We start from the raw sequence: 21004 nt of genomic DNA on the forward strand, positions 1-21004 counted from the left end.
TCCATGAGGCTGATTTCATATGCAGCCGAAGGAGCAAGTAGGGCAGCAAGTTCAGGAATTGCTCTTAGGCGACAGGCCTGGATGCGCCTTTGTCATTTCGCGGAGGCCTTAAAGTCTTCATTCACTGATGCCCCTTTCGATGGTTCCTCTTTGTTCAGAACCAAGGTGAAAGACACCCTCACCAGGTGCAAGCAGGGGGGGAAAATTCTGTCTGCCATAGGAGTCCGTTTTTCCCTTCCCTCCAGGACTTATCCCAAGGCCCACACGGGTGGCAAAATGTGGTTCAAGAAATCACAGAGGTTTTTTCCCGGTGCACAAGGTGAGCCCCCCTCCAGAGGCAGGGGAAGGGGGGTGGTTATTCAGGGAGACACCGCCCTAGGGGCCAGGGAGGCCCCCGCAACTCTGGAGACCACGATTCCTTTTGTGGTTCTCCCTACCGCCGTTCCTGATGGGAGGCCCGACTGTGCATTTCTGGAGCCAGTCGGGGGTCGAATCTCATTGCACCCGGAGGCCTGGCAAGACATCACCCAGGACCAGTGGGTTCTACGAATAATTTCTGGAGGATATGTCATCCCCTTCTCGTCAGATCCCCCTCTAATCAAGAAAATACGAATGTTCCACCCATTCAAAGGGATTACGCAGCTTCAGAAGTTTCAAAGCTGCTACAAAAAGGAGCCATCCAGCATGTCCCCTCATACCAAATCGGATTAGGGACTTACTCCAGATTCTTTTTGGTGCCGAAAAGGACAGGGGACCTGAGACCCCTATCGGATCTCAGCCAACTGAACACCCATGTCCAAGTTCCGAATGGTCACATTGCAGTCTATTCTCCCATTGTTGGGAAAAAAAGTGTGGATGTGCTCCATCGACCTCAAGGATGCTTACTACCACATAAAGATGGACAGGGCATCCAGAAGTCACCTATGCTTCTGGCTGGGAGCCAGTCATTTTCAGTTTCGAGCCCTGGACTTTGGTCTCACCACAGCCCCCAGGGTGTTTACCAAATGCATGGCAGTGGTGACTGCTCACTTGAGACATCAGGGATTCCAAGTGTTTCCATATCTGGACGACTGGCTCCTTACTGCTACCACCAGGCATCTACTAATTCAGACCAGGGACAACTACTATCAACCTATGTCAACAGTTGGGCATCACATTGAACTGGGAAAAATCTGCCTTGTTGCCCTCACAGCATGTCACTTTTATAGGCGCAGAACTAGACACTGTCCTCATGCGGGCGTTTCTACCACAGGAAAGAATCAGAGTCCTACAACAACAAGTTCACGCCTTGCTCCCTCTGAGAAGAGTGAAGGCAAGATGGGTCCTCCAACTATTGGGGACAATGGCTGCAACAATTATGTTGGTCCCTCTGGCAAGGCTGCATATGATACTCCTTCAGTGGCTTCTCTTTGCCCAGTGGTCTCCAACTTTCTCATCCTATTCTACTCAGACAGGTGCAAACAGGATCTCAGTTGCCGACAACCTGAATGCAGGAAAGCCCTTCGTTCCTGCGCCCCTGATTGCCCCCGATTGCCACGGTGACCACGGATGCCTCCCAGATGGGGTGGGGGGGTATTATCTAGGCAGGACAGTCCAGGGTTTGTGGCAAGAGCATGAGATGCATCTGCATATCAATGTCCTGGAGATGAGAGCTGTGCTACTAGCATTGCAAGCACTTGTGAGTTTTATTCCTCTCGGGAGTATTGCAATCCACTCAGACAATATGTCAGTGGTGTGGTATCTGAACAAGCAGGGAGGAACTAAGTCTTATCCTCTTTTCAGAGAGGCCATGGGAGTGTGTTAGTGGGCAGTGTCTTCCCAACATTTTCTGGTGGCAATGCACATTCCGGGGAAGTCCAGTGTAATCCCAGACAGGCTAAGCAGAGCTATTCTGATGTTTTACGAGTGTCCCTGAACTGTCAATTGTGGAACAGATCTTCCGCAGGTGGGGTCAGCCTTGCTGCGACCTTTTTGCCAGCCCCCTCAATGTCAAATGCAGCAGCTACTTCACTTTGATACCCCCTCAAGGGGAGCCACCCAGGGATGCTCTAGTCCACGATTGGCCCTCCCGTCTACTATATGCCTTCCCTCCGGTCCCCTTGCTGTCAAAGGTAATTCAGAAAGCACAATCCTTGGGAAATGGAATGATTCTGATTGCCCCACACTGGCCTCATCAAATTTGGTTTCCCTGTCTCCATCCCTATGTCATGGACGCTCCTTGGATTCTGGACCCACAACCAGATTTACTGACACATGTCAGGGCAGCTCCATCCCTTTCTTCGGACCCTCCAGTTGACAGCCTGGCTACTCCACTTCCATCATTAGTTAGGCTTCATCATTTCTCACCGGAGGTGGTTCATATTTTATCTTCCTCTCATAAGCCCTCGACCAGGAAGATTTATTACAGTAAATGGAAGAGGTTTTCAATCTGGGCACATACCAAAAAGATTGACCCTTACAGAGCTCCAATTTCATCTGTATTGGAGTTCTTGTCTATGCTCTTTAACCAGGGTTCAGCGGCCGCAACCATTAAAGTCCAATTGGCGGTGATTTCTACCTTTCATGTAGCAGATGAGCCTAGCCTGATGGCACATAGACTCTATAAGGCTTTTCTGAAGGGCATTCTGTTACTTCATCCTCCGGTATCGGAACCTGTCATGCCTTGGGATTTAAACTTTGTTCTACAGGCTCTTACTTCACCCCCCTCCCTTTGAGCCTGCAGCCACTTGTGATTTAAAATTCTTAACTAGGAAGACTGTCTTTTTAGTAGCCATCACGTCAGCCAGACGCATTTCGGAACATCAAGCTTTATCAGTCAAACCCCCTTATTTGATTTTTCATGAGGACAGGGTTTCTCTCAGAATGAACCCCTCCTTTCTTCCCAAAGTGGAGTCAGTCAGTAAACTTAATCAATCTGGTGAGTTGCCAGTGTTTTTTCCCCAGTTCTCAAACAAGGCAGAATTCAAATTTCATCAATGATGTACACAGACAATTACATTTTTATCTGCACAGAATGAAAGACCTCAGAAAATCTGATCAGTTGTTTGTTTCCTTTCTGCAAAACAGAATTGGGTCTCCTGTCTCTAACGTCACGCTGTCCAGGTGGATCTCCAGTTGTATTTCTTTCATTTATTCCTCAGGGGTAAAGATTTACCATTCCAGGTGAAAGCTGACTTTACTCGGTCTGTATCTACATCTACAGCCGATCAGGCCAGATTTTCTATGGAAGATATTTGCGCTGCAGCTACTTGGGCATCTCCTCACACCTTTGTTACTCATTACAAGTTGGATGTAGTATCTAGGGACAGGTCTTCCTTTGGTTCCACAGTGCTCAGGAGTATTTTCCACTGAGCCTCCCAGGATTTAGGTGCTAGGGACGCTGTCCCATGGCTAAGAATGTAGGAGATATTGGACTACATAACATCAAGAAGTTATGTACTCACCATAACGTTCGATATATGTAGTCCATCTCCCCTGACATTCTTACCCCCCCACCTTCCCCCCATCCTGGAGGATCTGTAGGTTAGGTCTGGTTTTAGAGCTCCCTTCATTGTTGGTTTGTTCTTCCTTTCCTTAGGTGTTGTTATGCATGGAGAATGAGTGCTGGGGCTCGCAGCAAACTAGATCTGGGGATAGAGAGCAGTGCAGCATGGGATACCATCTTAGCCCAGCCAATAGAAAGACTTCCAGCTTGAAAAGATGGCCAAGTCGGTGCCAACATTCAGCTCTGAACCCACAGGTAAGAATGTGAGGTGAGATGGACTACATCGAACGTTATGGTGAGTACATAACTTCTTGTTATGCTACACAGTTTTAGAACTTGTGTTATGCATTTGTAGGTATTACAAGCCCTTGAAATTATTACTGTTGTTCTTACATTTTTGCTTTTTTTATTCCCAGGCTTAAGTCTATGACCTCTCTGCTAGGAGAGCCCTTCAGAAGTGCTACTGATATGCTTCCGCAAACAAAGGTTAGTAGATATTGTTACACAGAAGGAAGTTTGAATTAAAATGAAAGTATCTTTTTGGCCAAAGGCTGTAAACTGAAAGCACGCACACACACACACACACACAGATATATATATATATATATATATATATATATATATATATATATATATAGATATATATATATATTTATTACACACACATACACAGACGCACTTTCTCCAAGAACTCTAGCACCAATCCCTGGGCTTCACCCCTCAACTTTTTTAAAAGTAGTGAGTGGTAAAATGGTTACAACATTTGAATATAGTTCATTATGCAAGTCCATTGATCACTAAGCTGCGGTGGTGCAGCGGTAGCCTTGTTGCCTCACAGCAAGAGGTTCTCCCATTCGATTCTCAGCTGGAGCGGCTTTTGTGTGGAGTCTGCATGTCCTCCCCGTGGTCAAGTGGCATTTGAAAGACATGCGTAGAATGGGTGTGCCTTCATTGAAGGTTGGGAGTCGAGCTGGCATCTTGGCACCCGTAAAAAAATCTACTGCCAATCATTAGCGGACCGGAGTTCCACTATGGCGACCCCTAACCAGGAAAAGCTGAGAGAAGAAGAACAACATGAAAGTCCATTGATCAATTAAGTGCCTTGAAGTATTTTGATTAGTTTATTGCAATGACACTGTATGCCACTTGGTGGCATTATTTCATTTTAATGGGTATGTTAGCATGCATTATCAGCTGCATTTATGCTAGTGATACATGGTTACACAAACACACTCAGAGATTTTCACTGTTTGAATATGTTTTTATTTTTTGTTTTACAGGTGTTCATTGTAATTAATTGAAGCCATGATTGATTATCTGTTAATCACATTACTTTAACTGTTGTAAGCTGTTTTACCAATGACAACATTAAAAAAAGCCAGAAAGTAAAACTGGAGTCTGTTGGGAGAAAGGTCTTCAGATATGGCTGAATTGGCTTGTTGCTGGAGCTCATGGAGTAAAACTGTATGCATGTTTAATCCAAGCACTTTTAGTATTCTTGGTTTGTGCATCTTTGTGTGAATGACTGCATGCAATATATAACATTTGCATGCTTGTAAAATATTGTTGTATAGTTCTAAAACTGTGCAACCTTTGTTAGTGTTGATACTCCTGTAATGTGCATTAACTGTTATTTAGATATTTCTATCAACGGTGACAATTTCTGTAAATATGTTAAACTGTTTTCTTTATGACCACTTTTAGCAGAATTTTGTTTCTAGTTTGCAGTAACACTTCAGTACATGGGTATTATAATACATTTACTGTGGCTTTATAGTTACGATTTCTTTGTTGCTTCAAAACTGATTTTTTTGCAGCAAAGGAACAGATGCTGTTTTGTAAAAAATCTTGTATGTACTATACACATTGGTGAGTTTGCTTCCTGTGAGCCGGTTTTCATCCATTTCTGTTACATCCCTTACCAAGCACCATATTCAACATTCAGTTAAAAGTAGGTGGTCTTGCAGGAGTCAATAACTCGAAATACATTTACCTGCTAACGTATTATTATGATTTGTGAGTTAACTTCTTCAATGACCAGTCATGTAACAGTACACAGTTGGTCAGTACTGCACACTGGTCAGCAAATCACTGCTCAGGGACATTACCTTTTTTTTCTAAGGTCTAGCAATGTTAAAAGTGACTTTAAATAGATGAGTACAGGGGGTGTAGTGGACTCTCTAAACTTGAAAAATATTTATGGCAGATGCATATTGGAACAGTTTATATTATAGATTGCATTTTTTCCTGCACATGGTTGCCCTTGACGTTATTCAGCTTCACAGTTGCTGCATCTTGGCTGAAACCAGCATTTCTTCTGTTGGAAGATATGCCATCAATTCATTGCTTAATGATTGAAAATGGCATCACTCAGCTCCCATTTCCACTCACTAAGTAACTCACTCATATCAGGTTTGGTCATTTTTTTTTTAATAGTACTGATTTTGCTAACAGCACTGGCATGGACGTTTTTCCTAGATCATGGCTACAGAAATATTTGCATTGCTCATTGTAACTACCCTCTTATTAAACATTTTGCAACTATTCATTTTCTTCATCATACAGCACGTTTCCTTCATTTTATTTTAACTTCCAAACAGAATGCCATTTAGGAAATTGGCATGCTTTAGATAGTTCATCTTCTGTCATAACTCTTAACCTTTTAGCATGAGAGATGGGGACAAAGGCAAAAATAATGGGGGTGCAAAGGCTCACAAATAGGGGCACATTTTAAATATTACACTTATCAACTTAAAAATTTGCTAAAATAAAATGTGATGTGCCAGCATGTGTTTTTTTTTTTGAAGGTTATAAAGTTTGAAACTCAAACGTCTATCATTATTTAGCGGTTTCTATCTTTAATTTGTCAGAAAAGGTCATTTTCTGAGGAATATATGAGAAATATGAAGCTAAAATCTGGACAGTTGAGGTGTATGCCTGCTGCATCATTTCTGAATCTGATGCTGCAGTCTCTCTGACCACCATTTGGCTTTCTACTATATTTATCATGAACTCTTTTTGGAATTTATTAAAGCGTATGATAACTTGTTTGAAGCGTTGTAGCAAACTCTTTCTCTATGAGTTGCCATTCACAAAGGAGTGGTATGCCTGGTGGTCAGGAAGCCTAACATCTGTACCTGAGACTTTGTAAGTAGAGATAGGGTACCTATAAGTAATAGAATCCATTTCAGAAGTATTTCAGCAATCATTTTTAGCTAAACCTAGAAAAGGCACATAAATGTTTGCTTAGAAGATTGTGGCTAACGAAAATTAAAAGGACTTGCTGCAAAACAATCTACTGATTTCATGCATCATCACTATAAAAGGGGGACACAGGGAAGAGGGAACGGTTATATTGCAGGAATACATAATGTATTGTGAGATGACGTTTTGACGAAACAAGACAAGTACATCAATTTGGCAACCTCAAACATACCAGCTTGCCATAAAATCACCAGTGTAATATTACTAGCTCATAAGAGTGGGGAATGGAAATTAGTAATGCCATGATCAAGTAGTGATCAGAATTGCTGTATGTGCATTTTGGATATCCATAGCTGTCATTCATAGAGACATTAAAATAACTTAACAGTTTCCCTTTTGAAACCAAAATTATGGCGTAAAAAAGCAAATTGACAAGATTGGTTTTCAGTATCTTAACTCTTAACAGCCTAGTGAAATCTCCAAGCGCTTCTGTAGTTACCTCCTACTGATGCCTCTAGACATCTAATATAGCCTTGTTCATATCTGCATTAATAATTCCAAAACCATGATACAAGCTATTGAAAGACCTTAAAGCTCACATGATGGGCAACATAACTGGACTGATGTTTAGGTTCATAGGTAAATACTAGGCAATCGGCCTATGGACTATTTCAAGCTTACCAAAAAAAAAGTACTCAAAATTTCCCTCTAGTGTCAATGAGGGAAAGACAAAATAGACCAAGAGAGAATTCTAGGCTGCCCTTCCAGTTATCTAGGTTTATCTTGAAGGTGACAAGGGTGCTACTCTGCTTGACATGTAGTGGAAGTTTGTTCCAGATATGAGGTTCATAGGTATGTACTAGGCTATTGGCCCAAAGGCTTAAGTAAGCCTAGCCAACAAGGTTCCCTATCTTACGCCACCCAAGAAAGTTAATTTCCTGTGCCCCTGTCGAGCAGAACCACAGAAGTGATCCCCGGGGTGTATTTCATATTTCTCATCCATTCATCAACATTTTTCTTGAAGAGTGCTAATGAGGAACTTTGCTTGACATCGATGGGTAGCTTGTTCCAGTGTATGGGAAGTCCCTCCAGCATGTCCTGTTTATTGTGGTGACAAGGTTTAGGTCCCTAGGGTGTGTAGTTCAGAGGGATTGGGATTTCTTTAGATGTAGCATGTCCAACAGCTCTGGGTTTGACATAGCTGTATATGTTAGGCAGAGATAATCTCATTGTAGGTGATATGCAACGGAGTAAAGCTGGAATTTTTTGAGACTGTCAGTGTAGAGCATCTGTTTGAGGCCAGTAATCCTCTTTGTGAGGTACTTCTGTGGCCTTTCCAACTGCTGCAGATGTCTTGTGAGGTACATTCCAAAAGGTATGTTGCACTTCATAATGGGTTTTAATGAGTGTCGAGTAGAGGGGAACAATGACCTCTCTTTTCCTGGATGAGAACCCTTTTGTGATGAGGTGTGCCATGTAGAAGGATTTCTTGACTACTGTGGTGATGTGATTAACAAAGGAGAGACTACTGTCCACCTGAGTCCCAAGGTCTCTTATCATACATTTGGCATTAAGTAGACTGCCGCCCATGTGGCAGTTCATGGGTGCAGAGTTTTTACCAAAGGGGATGACAAATGCACTTTTTGGCAGTGAGCTTGAGGCAAACGGCTCTGACACAAGGCATCTGTCTCAGTGAGGCCCTTCTGTAGGATGTCCACAAGGATACATTGGGATATGAATGTATCATACCAGAGTGTCTTATTTAACTGCTGATAAATGTTTAGTTCCCTTAACCAAGTATTTGATGTACAGTTAGTTCTGCAAAGAAATACAAGGTCAAATAGGACTGGATTTATCATGGCATGAAAAGCTGCATGCATTGCCATGGCGTAGCCTGCAAGGGACTGAGTACAAAAAGGGGCTGCCACTATGTCCTGATAACTAAGATTTTGAGGCCACTGATCTTTTTAGTTATGAACCTCGGATGTCTCTCAAGTTGTGTGATATGTTTAGATAAATACATACCAAAAGGAACATTTTATTTAATAATAGGTTTGACATGAGTAGAGGGGAATTGCGGCTTTTTTGGATCTAGTGTAGATGCCTTTAGAAATTATATGGGCCAAATAAAAGGCTTTCTGAGCTGCTGTGGAGACATGATGGTCAAAAGATATGAAATTCTCAACAAGAGTACCCAGATCCCTTATAACATGTTTGATTGAAGGGTTGCATCTACTATATGGTAAGTGAAATTGCTTTCTTTACTAAAATCAATATTTAATTTGAGACCACTGTCTTTGCAGCACTTGCTAACATTGTCTAAGCACCATTAGGGCAATTGTGAGTCTGTTGAAGACTGAATAACACCCAATTTACAGTCATCTGCAAATGTAACAGTAGGCTAGATGTGCTGGTTTGAAGGACCAAGAAATATATGCCAAATAGAGAGGGCCAAAAACTAATCCCTGTGGTACATCACTGCTAACTTCTTTTGCTTTCAGAAGAGGCACCTGCTACTGTAACCATGTGGATTCTGTCTGATAACTTGTGATTATAGATGCTGAGTAGATAATAGTTGTGCATATACTATTTATTTATATTGTCATAATGTTAAAGTATCTCAAAACCAAATAGCACAGTCAGAACTGCACAGCATTAATTGAAATCTCACAGATGGACAAAAAACATGTTGCTTGACAGTATGTGTGTGTAGCTTGAGTGGTTACGAAGATATTGTAAATTATTTACAAAATATTAAAAATTTTAACATTTAATGTTTGTGATTTATAAAATGGAATTTAAAACCAGACTCTAATGAGCAGTACCACAGAAAAGATTTTTTTGTGCTGAGCAGTTTGCTGTTTACATTTCAGGTATTAATTTCATGAAAATAAAATAACTTGACTGGATGCATAGATATGAACATGGGTTTGAAATCTGGGGACATAGTTTATTTTGTCTAAAGCTCAGGATGCAGTCATTGGAAGTCTGAGTACAAACCACCAGAGCTCCAGTGTATGAGTCGATGTGCCTGTGTACTTACACAGTTATTGTAAGAGCTATTTAAAGTAAAAATTTCCTTGTTGTATTATAGCCACTCCTCACACCTTGGTGCGGAGTTCATGCTTGCTGAAAAATCTTCACACTGTATGAACTAAGGATCAAAAATTCATTTAAATGACGACCAGATAGGTCACTTTCATGTAAAAGAAATATTTTCTTGGCAAAGCATTTTTCTTTCACTCTTGTTACCAATCGTCTTGGAGCCAGTTTGTCACCCATAGCTGTACACGGTACCCTGTATTAGTCTGAAATGCCGTGGCTAAAGGGTAATGAAACGAGCATCAGTGCCAGCTGTTGTATACTGGCTGTAGTAGTATTCTGAATGTCTCACAAAATAAACCCAGAATCATCATCCCCCAGTCCTTTCTCTGAATAAAGACTAGATACTGATTCAGCACACTCATCAAACAGCATTGAAAATAAAGGTGTCCAGACAGGACATCAGAATATGGAGTAGCTGCATAGACACCGTCACCTGCAACAGTTAGAGCATGGTAATCAGAATGATGCCATTAGAGTATGCCAGCATTGCAGGATACCCCACAGTATGCCAGCATTGCAGGATACCCCACAGTATCCCAGCACTGCAGGATACCCCACAGTATGCCAGCAACAGTTAGAGCATGGTAATCAGAATGATGGCATTAGATTATGCCAGAATTGCAGGATACCCCACAGAATGCCATAATTGCAGGATACCCCACAGAATGCCAGAAGTGCAGGATACTCCACAGTATTGCAGCATTGCAGGATACTCCACAGTATGGCAGCATTGCAGGATGCCCCACAGTATGGCAGCATTGCAGGATACCCCACAGTATGGCAGCATTGCAGGATACCCCACAGTATGGCAACATTGCAGGATACCCCACAGTATGCCAGCTTTGCAGGATACCCCACAATATGGCAGCTTTGCAGGATACCTTACAGTATGCCAGCATTGCAGGATGCCCCACAGTATGGCAGCTTTGCAGGATACCCCAAACAGACTACTGAAATCTCACAGCAGTGCACTATGTATGGAGGGGGAGACACAGGACAGTCAGAGACCTGCTGCTATGTGCATCATATTGTACTTGTGTACAAAGAGTAGGAGGACACACTTGAAAGGAGATGAGAGAAAAAAAATGATGCTGTTGCACATTTTGCAGGCAGTACCACTGAAGTTCAATCCTCAGCAAAAGTACATTGTGATAGAGGGGTACCTTGGCAACAAGTCCCGATAAGGAGAATTGCAGCAATACTTATGGTGGGGGACTTCCAAGATGGCCGCACACTGATCAGCAGCTTGGATTAGCAGTCTCCCATTATGAAAACGGCAGTTGTGAAAAAAGCCAGTAAAAGCCATCAGTTTGGGTAGAATTCAGTTGCTGTTTAGTAAATTACACTACCTGGATGCTATCAAAGAAGGAATTTGGAGAAAATAAATCAAGAAGAAGAAATTCTGGATGGGAAAATCTTGCAGCTGTTTGCAAAAGGCAGTTCAAGTTTCAGTTTTGGTACAAGAGAAAATTGCCAATAAAAAAATTAGTTGGTGGAAAAAATAAACCAAACACAATGAGAGGTGTTGAAAATAAATGTAACACAGAAAAGGAAAATATATACATTTCTCTGTTCCAGCAAAAAGCCAAATAAAATGTTATTAGTTATTTTAACTAGCTATTCAGATGAGCTGATAAATGCAAAAATTAGAGGCTGAAGTGAAACCGAGGTTGGCTGAACATGAAATTTCTCAAGAAGAGCCATTTCAAAAATAGAGCAAGAAGGGGTACACAGAGACGGTATGAAACTTTCTGGTATAACAGAGAAGCTGGAAGGAACAGACTGTATTAATTCCATAAATGTATTAAACAACTTGGCTGATGTTACACAGTAAACTAACTGAGAGGACATTTTGTCTATGTGTTCTAAATCTGACCATGCGGGAGTAGCCAAGGTCTATGTTACTAAACTTAGTCAGTAGTAGAGGGGATAATTATTAAAAATTGGGTACCGCAGATGTTTGTGAGGAAGTAAATATTCAGTATACACCAGGACAAAGAGAAACCACTTTATCACAGCAGTCCAGGAATGTCAGAGACAGGTATGAGATTCAAGCTGCTATCATAGAAAAATATCCCCACCAAAACCGTGGATAAAAATAGTTCTTGCAAACCAAACAAAGTCAAAAACAAAGGACTAAATAGCAGGGGTAAGACCTTAAAACAATAAGACTTTAAGTGCTTTCACACCTTTGAGGCTCTTCTTCAGACCAGAAAATACAAAATACTTAACAGTGAAACATTTTATATAAAAAAATAGTATCAATTAACTTCATGTAAGAAGATCACGTGACTTAAAAACAGGTTTTAAAGATATAATCTCATTCAAGCCATACCTCTTGTCAGCCTGAAGTGCAATAATCCATCCAAGTTTGTTCTTTTCTGTCTTATTTTTAGTGCCCCTTAAGTGTAGATCATTAGGCATTTAATTGTAAGACCATGAAAGAAAACAAGTGTGACAAACCATGGCTGCTAACATGTTTCACCAACGTATTCATGATATCAGCTTTCTGAATCCCATAGAGATGTTCACAGATTTGTTCTCTAAAAGAACGATTAGTCTTCCCTACATAAAAGCAGGGACAAGCCCTGTACTTAGCAAAATATATGAAATGTTTCTGGCACAATCGGAACAAAGGTAAACTAGCATCTTCCATCTTTCTAGATCTGTCTAAAGCTTTTGATACCGTCTCTCATCTGATACTATTAACTGTACTGCCTGGCCAAAAACTCAGCCACTTCTCTCTCGAATGGTTTCAAAACTGTCTATCTGGTCAACAACAACCTGTTAAATGGCAGCAAGAGCTCTCTCCTCTACTGCCAGTTACCATGGCATTTCCCCAGGGTTCAATTTTAGGGCCATTTCTCTTCAGTATTTTCACCCTGCCTCTCTTGTCCAGTATACTGATGATTCTAAACTTGTTTGCACAGTTCCTACCTTTCAACAACTTGATATAACACAACAGTTGTCCTCTGCTGTGGAGTCCTGGCTCACTAAGTCGCAACGTATTCTTAACCCAAATAAAACCAAATGTACGTTCTTTCGATCCACTAAAGACATACATCCCCCACCTTCAGTTTCAAATCACTTACTCTATAATACCGTTATAACTACAGTAACCCAAACAACACTCCTAGGTGTTGTAATTGGCAATAATATGAAATTTGAAATTCATACATCTCAAACTATAAAGAAAGTGCAATAAAACTAGGAACTTTATAGAGAAACCAACCATTTCTAAGCACCACTACTAAACAGGCAATTTCCAGAACGCACCCTACTCTGTACACTCTTAAACCCTCCCCCATTATTACCAATCTAAAGAAATCAGAACTAGGAAAACTGGAAGCCTGCTATAACAAAATTGCCAAATTCACTACAAATTCCCCATACAGAATCCACCACTGTTTGGCTGTGAAACAACTCAACTGGTTAGAATTACCCCATCAGTTATCTTATAACCAACTCACCATGGCCCACAGGCTAATACACCAACCTGAAAAAACCCTGCCCTCCAAAATGTATTACAACCTTACAGCAATAATAGAGTGCTGTGTTCCTGTTATAAATCTTTACTACATATGTCTAAATCCAGTAATAGTGCTGGGGACTATCAGAAATACGATTAACCCTGCACACTTCAAAAAATACTCGACACATTTAACAACTGGGTCTGCCCATATTCTAGCCCTGGCTAACTCACCCTGCTGCTTTTCAATTATTCTATCCTGCTACTACATTTCCTCCGTCTCCCCCCCCAACCTTATCCCTCCACTAACTACCACAACATTTACCTTTCTCCACCTAACTCTTATTCCTTACTCGTTCACTATCCATTCTTTTATACCTCTACCTCTTTTCACCTATTTCTTTTTCCCTGGATGTATCTTCTACATATCACCTCCTATTCTCTCCTCTGTATACATCTCTCCTGTTATATCCTCCAGTAATATGTTCCTCAGGTGCATTTTTTGAAAGATTATGTTAACAAATGCAAAATGTTCTTTATCAATTCTTGTTATTTAATGTTACCCATGAGGTATGTTACTGGTACTGTAACTAATGATCTAAGCTTTGCATGCATTTAATCTTGCTTTATCTGTGCATTTTACTTTGCTATGTATGTTTGGAATTTTTGATTTTGTCTGTGGAGCTTTTCTCCCCTAGGCCTCCATTGAAAATTACTCTGTCAGACTTTCCAAGTAAACAAATGCCAAATAAATCAGTGCTTATATGAACTGGCAATCAGTCACGTAAACACATACCTGCCTCATGCAGTCTCTCTTGATCCACCTCCCAGTTTCATTCAGTCTCTGCACAGGCTACACATAAGTAATGAAGACTTGTTTGTGTTGCCATGTTATGGCAGTCTTTTCCATGGTTATGGGGCCTTCTACTTACTGAGAGGTAGCTCATGAGACCTATAATGATCCTCCTATTGGCTATGGAGGTCCTGTTTTCACCATTCTAAGATACTGTAATGGTGATGGCACTGTTTACCTGTCCATGGGATGCCAGTAAACTTGATTAAACTATTCCAGACTTTAGCCTTTTACTGAGGCCTGGAATGGCCATCCTGCAGAAGCCTCTAGCAGGAATTTGTAACACGGAGTGCTACAAAAATCTTAGACTTCTCCTTGCTTTAAATGGAACTCAAACCTTCATCATCTCCTGCCATGTCTTCCCTTCAAAGATCTCAGGAAAAATGCCAGGGAATTGGAGCCCAGATCAGATCAGATCTCACATGCACCATCCTGTGTGCAGTGATGGAAACTGTGTAGAACTGTATTTACACAAGAGAAGGCAAACTTGGACTAAATGACTATATATCCATGACCACCCCCGGTTTTAAAGAAAAGAGCTAATATGATATGATCCCCTGTTTTCATTAGATAGATATACATTTACAGGCACTAAAGTTGCTTAGGTGTGAAGTTCCTGTTTTCTTTTTGAGTGTTAATGAGTATTAGAACTGGAAGATGTAACTAAATGTTTTTTTTTTAAGTTAGGTATATAGTTTCTAATTTGTTGGTTTTAATAGAAAGACGTTTTTATATTCATAATAGAGTAACAATTTTTAGTTTGGTTTGTTTGCCTTAAAATACTAAGTAGTACGTGTGTCAGGGCTGGGTTGAATTGATTGGGTAATGGTTTTATTGGTCTAACAGACTAAGGTGTTTTTTTTTTTATTGCATTGTGTCTGAAGAAGCCATGAGAATGTAATGGTGAGTGCACTTAGTTGGTAGTGTTTTAATTAAGATTTGTGACGTTTTATCATTTCTGTTGACTTGTTTTTTATTTATTTATTTTTTTATTCTCAGTTTTATTTGCCGCTTTGGCAATTTTTTGCTTTAGTTTTATGTTGTTAATGAGGTGACCACGCCAGAGGAGACTAACATAATGTTAAAAGGGTTATTATCACAGTTTACAAGCATAGCAAATGTGTGTTGAAGGATCTGTGTAAATCCAAATGTGAAAAATAAATGATCATATTTATTTATTTTTTTTATTATTTATTTGCATTTGTTTACTGGGAGGTCTACTGGGCCAGGGTGAGCCCATTTTCAGTAGAGGCCCAGGAAGAAAAGCTCCAAAAACAAACATGATTAAGCTACATAATCAAAATATAGAAATCAAGCAGCGATGGTACAGAACACATTGCAGAATAGGTCATACAATAAAATAAAATCTAACATCTGGGTAACTAGTATTAAGTATGCAAGCCAAACAAGAATACAGTAAATGACATGGGATAATAGTGAATGTGTGAAAACTACAGTATTACAGTTTTGCAATAGAACAGGGAAAGATGGAGAGCAGCAGAGTAAAGATTCTGAAAGTAAGGTACAGGCTTAGAACTATTGCTATATAGGTATCAAGATTGAATAGAAGATATGGTAGGAAACTGATATAGTAAATTGTGTGGTTGGACTTAGTAAGTTGGAAGCACTGAATGTATATATGAGGAGTCTGAGTCGTAAGTGAGATCGGGAAGAAAAGTAGGAAGGCTAGGGATGTTGTTTTTTTTTTATAGTCAGTGCTGGTACATGTGCATAGCCAGTGGGAGAACAGGTGCTGTTTCAGTGAAGGCTTAAAGCTTTCAGGGTTGCTAGTAGACCTAATTGAAGGAGGGAAAACATTCTATAGTTTTGCTATAGCATATAGGTAATGCATTTGACTGACCGAAAGATTGGTTTTTGCTACATTAAGAAGCATCTGACTGACTGCAGAGGTCTATTTGGGTGATACATGGTGAACAGAGAGGAGAGGGCAGACAAGCTAGAAGGCTTATAGATGGCTTATGAGCTGTGGTTAGTTGCAAGTATGTTAGGTGTTGGGGAAGTCCTAGCCAGTTTAGATGTTGGAGTGACACTCAGTGTTGGAAGGAGTGTTTGCCGCTGGTTACAAATTTTGCGATTTTATTGTAGCATGAGTCCAGTTTGGATTTAAGAGAGGATCGTATATTAGTAAGCTGCACCACAGAGCAAGGATGGAAGTAGAAAGGAAGAAGCAAGGGATAGTCTTGCTGCATAGGTGAGGAAGTGCTTGTGCCTGTACAGGATGCCTAGTTTCAGATTTTTTTTTTTTGATGTTTGTGTTAATATGCTGGTCAAAAGTTAGGTGTTCGTCTGTGATGACCCTTAGAAGTTTGGTATATAGGACTACTTTGAGGCAAATGTTCTTGAGTGAGTTGATGATAAATTCATTTTTGGTTAGGGGTGGTGTTTTTTGGGGGGGTGAACAACACAAGTTTGATTTTATTAGCATTTAGGGCTAAATGGTTATACATCCAGGTTTCAATGGAGATGAAGGCATTTTGGGTGAGTGTAAGTAGTTCTGAAGTAGACTTGGCCATGCATATGATGATGGAGTCATCTGCATATTGAATGACGGCATGGGGGTATCCTGGTATGGAAATCATTAATGAAAATGCTGAAGAGCAGTGGACCTAATGTGGGACTCCAGTATTGATGTTCAGGAAAGGAGAGGGAGATTGGTGCCATCCGGTTGCTTGTTGCTCTATCTGTAAGGTAGTTGGAAAACCAGGTTAGGGTAGGGGGAGATATACCTAAATTGGAGACAATGGTCAGAAGAAGCGGGTGGGAGACAGTATTGAATGGCTTGGAAACGTCAAGAAATAGTGACAGTATTATTATGTATTATGACACATAAGGGATAGCATACCTGTAATCTTATGTGGATTCAAACTCTGAAGAATAACATAAATGTATACTTAATGTGGATTCAAACCCTGAACCTATTGCACTGCCATTCAGTACATACATCATTAGCCCATGGAGCCATTCAGGCAGTTGCAGATATTTTGCTGTACTTAGTAATGTCCAGTATGCTAAGTGGCGTGCACCGACATCACTCTTGTTTGTGCGACTCATGGCCAAGTGCATGTGTGGAATACATTTTTAAGGGTTTTTTTTTTTCCATCGGATGGGAATAGACATTCCTTAAATGGCATCAGTGACTAACATTGATGCACTATTCCAAACATTGTGCAAAGGATTAAGTAAAAAAAAATTATTGATAAAATTCACTGTATTGATTTCTCAACTTTGTGGGTCTTTGTTAGTGTTTACACCAGTGATCCCTACTGTCACGTAGACAACACCTTCACAAGATTTGAACACTGACAGTCAGAAACATATTGTGCTACATTATCAGATAAATATAAAGCAGAAAATCAAGTACTTGCACAAGGCGTTGTATTTCTGAAATATGCAGTTATGTTGAGCTACAGCCATGGTAAACTAGCACAAAAGAATGAAAAAATAAAAAAAACAGATATAAGGGGAGTCAAAGATGGCTGCTGTTGTGTAAGCACTGCTGATCCTTAGCTCCTCTACCTATCTGGAATAAAACTAACCCAGAAGACAAACCAGGAATTATTTCAACATAATACTTGGAATCTGTAACTTCAATCAACATTTAAAACAAAACCAGCAAGAAAGAAAGCCTGACCTAACAGCTAAACTAGTAAGATTGAAACAGATTAACTGAAACAACAAAAGCCGTGTGCTTGTGAATCCTTCCATTCTGAACTACACACATAAACTGGGATATTTCAGCAGCACAAGATGTCAAAGGATGACAGAAATATGGACACTACAACATCAAAAACTAAACTTTCGGACTTATCTCCTGAGAAAGAAGGAAACTCCAAAAGACAAAAAATAAAATAACAAGATACTTTAAAGCTGGAAACAGAGTCAAATCAGATCAACCTGCAAACCTAGATGACATCAAAACAGCCTTACTTCCAATTCAAGACGCAATAAGAGAGTTATCCATGTAACTGCAAACATTTGGGGATACCTTCAAGCAAATAATAGAAAGAATGGATAAATCAGAAGCCAAAATCACTGAGAATATGGAAAAATAGCATTAATAACCAAAAAAACTGACTCAAATGAAGTAGATATTCAAAATATCCAAACAAAAATCATGGATTTAGAAGCAAGACCCAGAAGAAATATTATCATCATCAGAGGCTTCCCGGAATCTATATCCCATAATGATCTGATCCCTTCTATTATCCAAATATTTTCTACTTTGCTCAAAGAACCAGGAAAAGCTCAACAAATTGTAATAGAAAGAGCACACAGAGCTCTGAGCGAATCTCAGATGTCAGACAAACCAAGACCAGTATATGTCAAACTTCTAAATTTCCAAGATGTCAGCACAGTCATACTAACTGCTAAAAAAATGGTGGGTCCACTACATGGAAGAATAATCTAATATCACTAGCCCAAGATCTTCCCCTGCAAATTAGACAAGCTAGACAACTTCTTTCCCCCTACTGCAAGTTTCTGATTGAAAGGAAGATAAAGTTTCAAATGAAATATCCAAACTCACTAATTTTCCACCTAGATGGTGTTAAATATTCAGTCGCTAACCACAAGGAAGCTAAAAACCCTTTCCTGGCTGTTTTCAAAAAAATTCCTGCCACAGATCGCTAATTGCACTTACCGGAATGCCTTACAGAAATCTAGCTGTCGACTGCATAGCTTGCGACCAGCCTAGGTCCTCCTCTGTTGCTTTTGCAAGTTATCTTTATGTAGGGCCGTATTAGGCCTCTATTTTGAGTAGCATGACTTGTTTCAGTCTTCACCAAACCACGAGGAGCAACCCGGAAACATAACACTACTTCCGCCTCTGCAATTTTCCCACGAATGGAACTAAAAGTCCCTGCTGCACAGAAAACGAGCATCTACGAAGATAGTACATCCAGACATCCGTGCCAGTAAAAGGTCCCCCTACGACTAACTAAGCAGTCTGCTTAGTTGAATCAACAGGTCGAAAAGCCTGCAAACCAAAAGGAAAAAAAAAAAAAAAGTTAAAACATTACATCTGGTCCTTAAACACAATACATATGTCCTCAAACACAGAAAACAAACTCCACCTGGCTATACTCTTCAACTAAAAACCAAAAACAGCAAAAGAAACAATATCAAAGCATTATGCCCCCTAAACATAAAGCACATTTGACACAACCAAAAAATGCTCAATCCAAAGCAGGTTAGAATATAACTATGATGGTAATACTAACAAAATGTACAGGATGGCTCAAGGCAGTAATCATTCCCAGTGCAGATATATTTTGACTGTCCATATACAGATGTTGCCACATACTCCAGAACTTTACCATGTCCTGATTACTTTATTTGTAACGCCAGAAATAGTCTTTACCTTGCCAAGCACCTGTCTTTTGAGACATACTCCATTGGCAAAACAGAATAAGCCCAGGAACACCATCTGATGGAGCGAACTGATCAGAGACACAAAGCAGACAAAGACTGAAAGAACCATACCCTGCACTTCAGATGCAACTCATTAACAGCTGATAACCCTTACTTATCGGCACTGAGATCAATAATATTGCCCAGAACTGCATCTCACAGCAATGTGCCCTTAAAAACAATCTTAAACATAGAAAAACAATGGCAGAGGAATCATCACAAACAGGAATGATGGCACAGAACTTTAACTAAGCAATAATCTAAAAAACAATCTAAACTAAAAATGTATGCATCTTAGATTCCTCTATACAGTGAATTTTTACCTTTAGTGAGAGTGCAAGTCTTATGGTGTTAATTTCCAAATATATTCATTGCCTACATGCCTTCTTAGGGTAGGTCAATGGTATGTTGGTTATTTTGTATGTATATCTCTTAGTGTTAGAGGTTTATATTACTTAATCTCAGTTTAATACATATCCCTGAGGAAACATTGCAGTATTATATACCAGACCATTCCTTTACACAATAATGCTATATAAATACATATGGAGTTGAGCTCAGAGCACATTTTTCTGTTATAATTATTTTTAAATCTTGAGTGAAGATCTACCAGATCTATGTATCTGGCTGATCAAACATTAGCTGTAATACACATTGCTAGCTCTTGTGTCATTAGCTATTAGGCATACTGCAAATCCTTGGGTCTATAAAGTTAATCTTTTTGTTTTAACTTGCTGATTCCTAGACAACCCTAAACCCTAATATCCAAAGTTTAACCTAAAGATAACACCATCATCCATATGTAGACTAACATCTTCATATCCTCATTTTGTTGTGCTGTTTAACTCAGTTGCCTTTCCTGTCACAGCAACAAAACTTGTAAAATAATATGAGACATTGGTAAATGTTTGTGCATTTTATATCGGCACTCATATGTGAGATCAATGTTATATGCAAATCAAGTGAATTATCAAGACGTGTGCCTTTATACCAGACTTTCATGGACTGGTTTCTAATACTTGTCGGCTCAATATCTAGCATATGGAGGAAAATAAGACCCATGTAAGGGTTTGAACCCGTAAATCGAACCTCCTATTAACATATAAGAAAGCAAATGAAGATACAATATACTCTTTTATCATGTATAACAAACATTAAGCCTGAATAGGCACAAGGGAGGGACGGGAAAAAGAAGATGCTTTCATAACTCGATTTCTGTAAAAGCTGAGCATAAAATACTATCTGTATATAAATCAAATGTCTTCTTATACAGATAAATTAAATACCTTGATGTGGGAATTTGATTCATGGAATATTAAAGGTCTCCAGAACAAAAAGTAAAGAAAACTGTTTCTACACCTTATCTTACAGGCAAAAGCAAACTTTATTCTAGTTCAGGAAACTCATCTAACCCTTGGAACAATGGTCAGAAATTAGGGGAAAAAATGGATAAAAGAAA

General features: G+C 39.8%; 1 protein-coding gene across 1 annotated transcript in view; it reads left to right on the top strand.

Annotated features, from left to right (window-relative positions):
• Positions 1-21004, top strand: part of LOC122797014 (synaptonemal complex protein 2-like) — a 1143152-nt gene that overhangs the window by 1059198 nt on the left and 62950 nt on the right. Inside the window, exon 23 of the mRNA XM_044065784.1 lies at positions 3901-3970. Within this exon, the coding sequence (XP_043921719.1) occupies positions 3901-3970 (70 nt within the window). The remainder of the gene's footprint in view (positions 1-3900; positions 3971-21004) is intronic.

Source organism: Protopterus annectens, chromosome 3.part0, assembly GCF_019279795.1.
Source record: "Protopterus annectens isolate FY-2018-M chromosome 3.part0, PAN1.0, whole genome shotgun sequence".
Taxonomy (NCBI): domain Eukaryota; kingdom Metazoa; phylum Chordata; order Ceratodontiformes; family Protopteridae; genus Protopterus; species Protopterus annectens.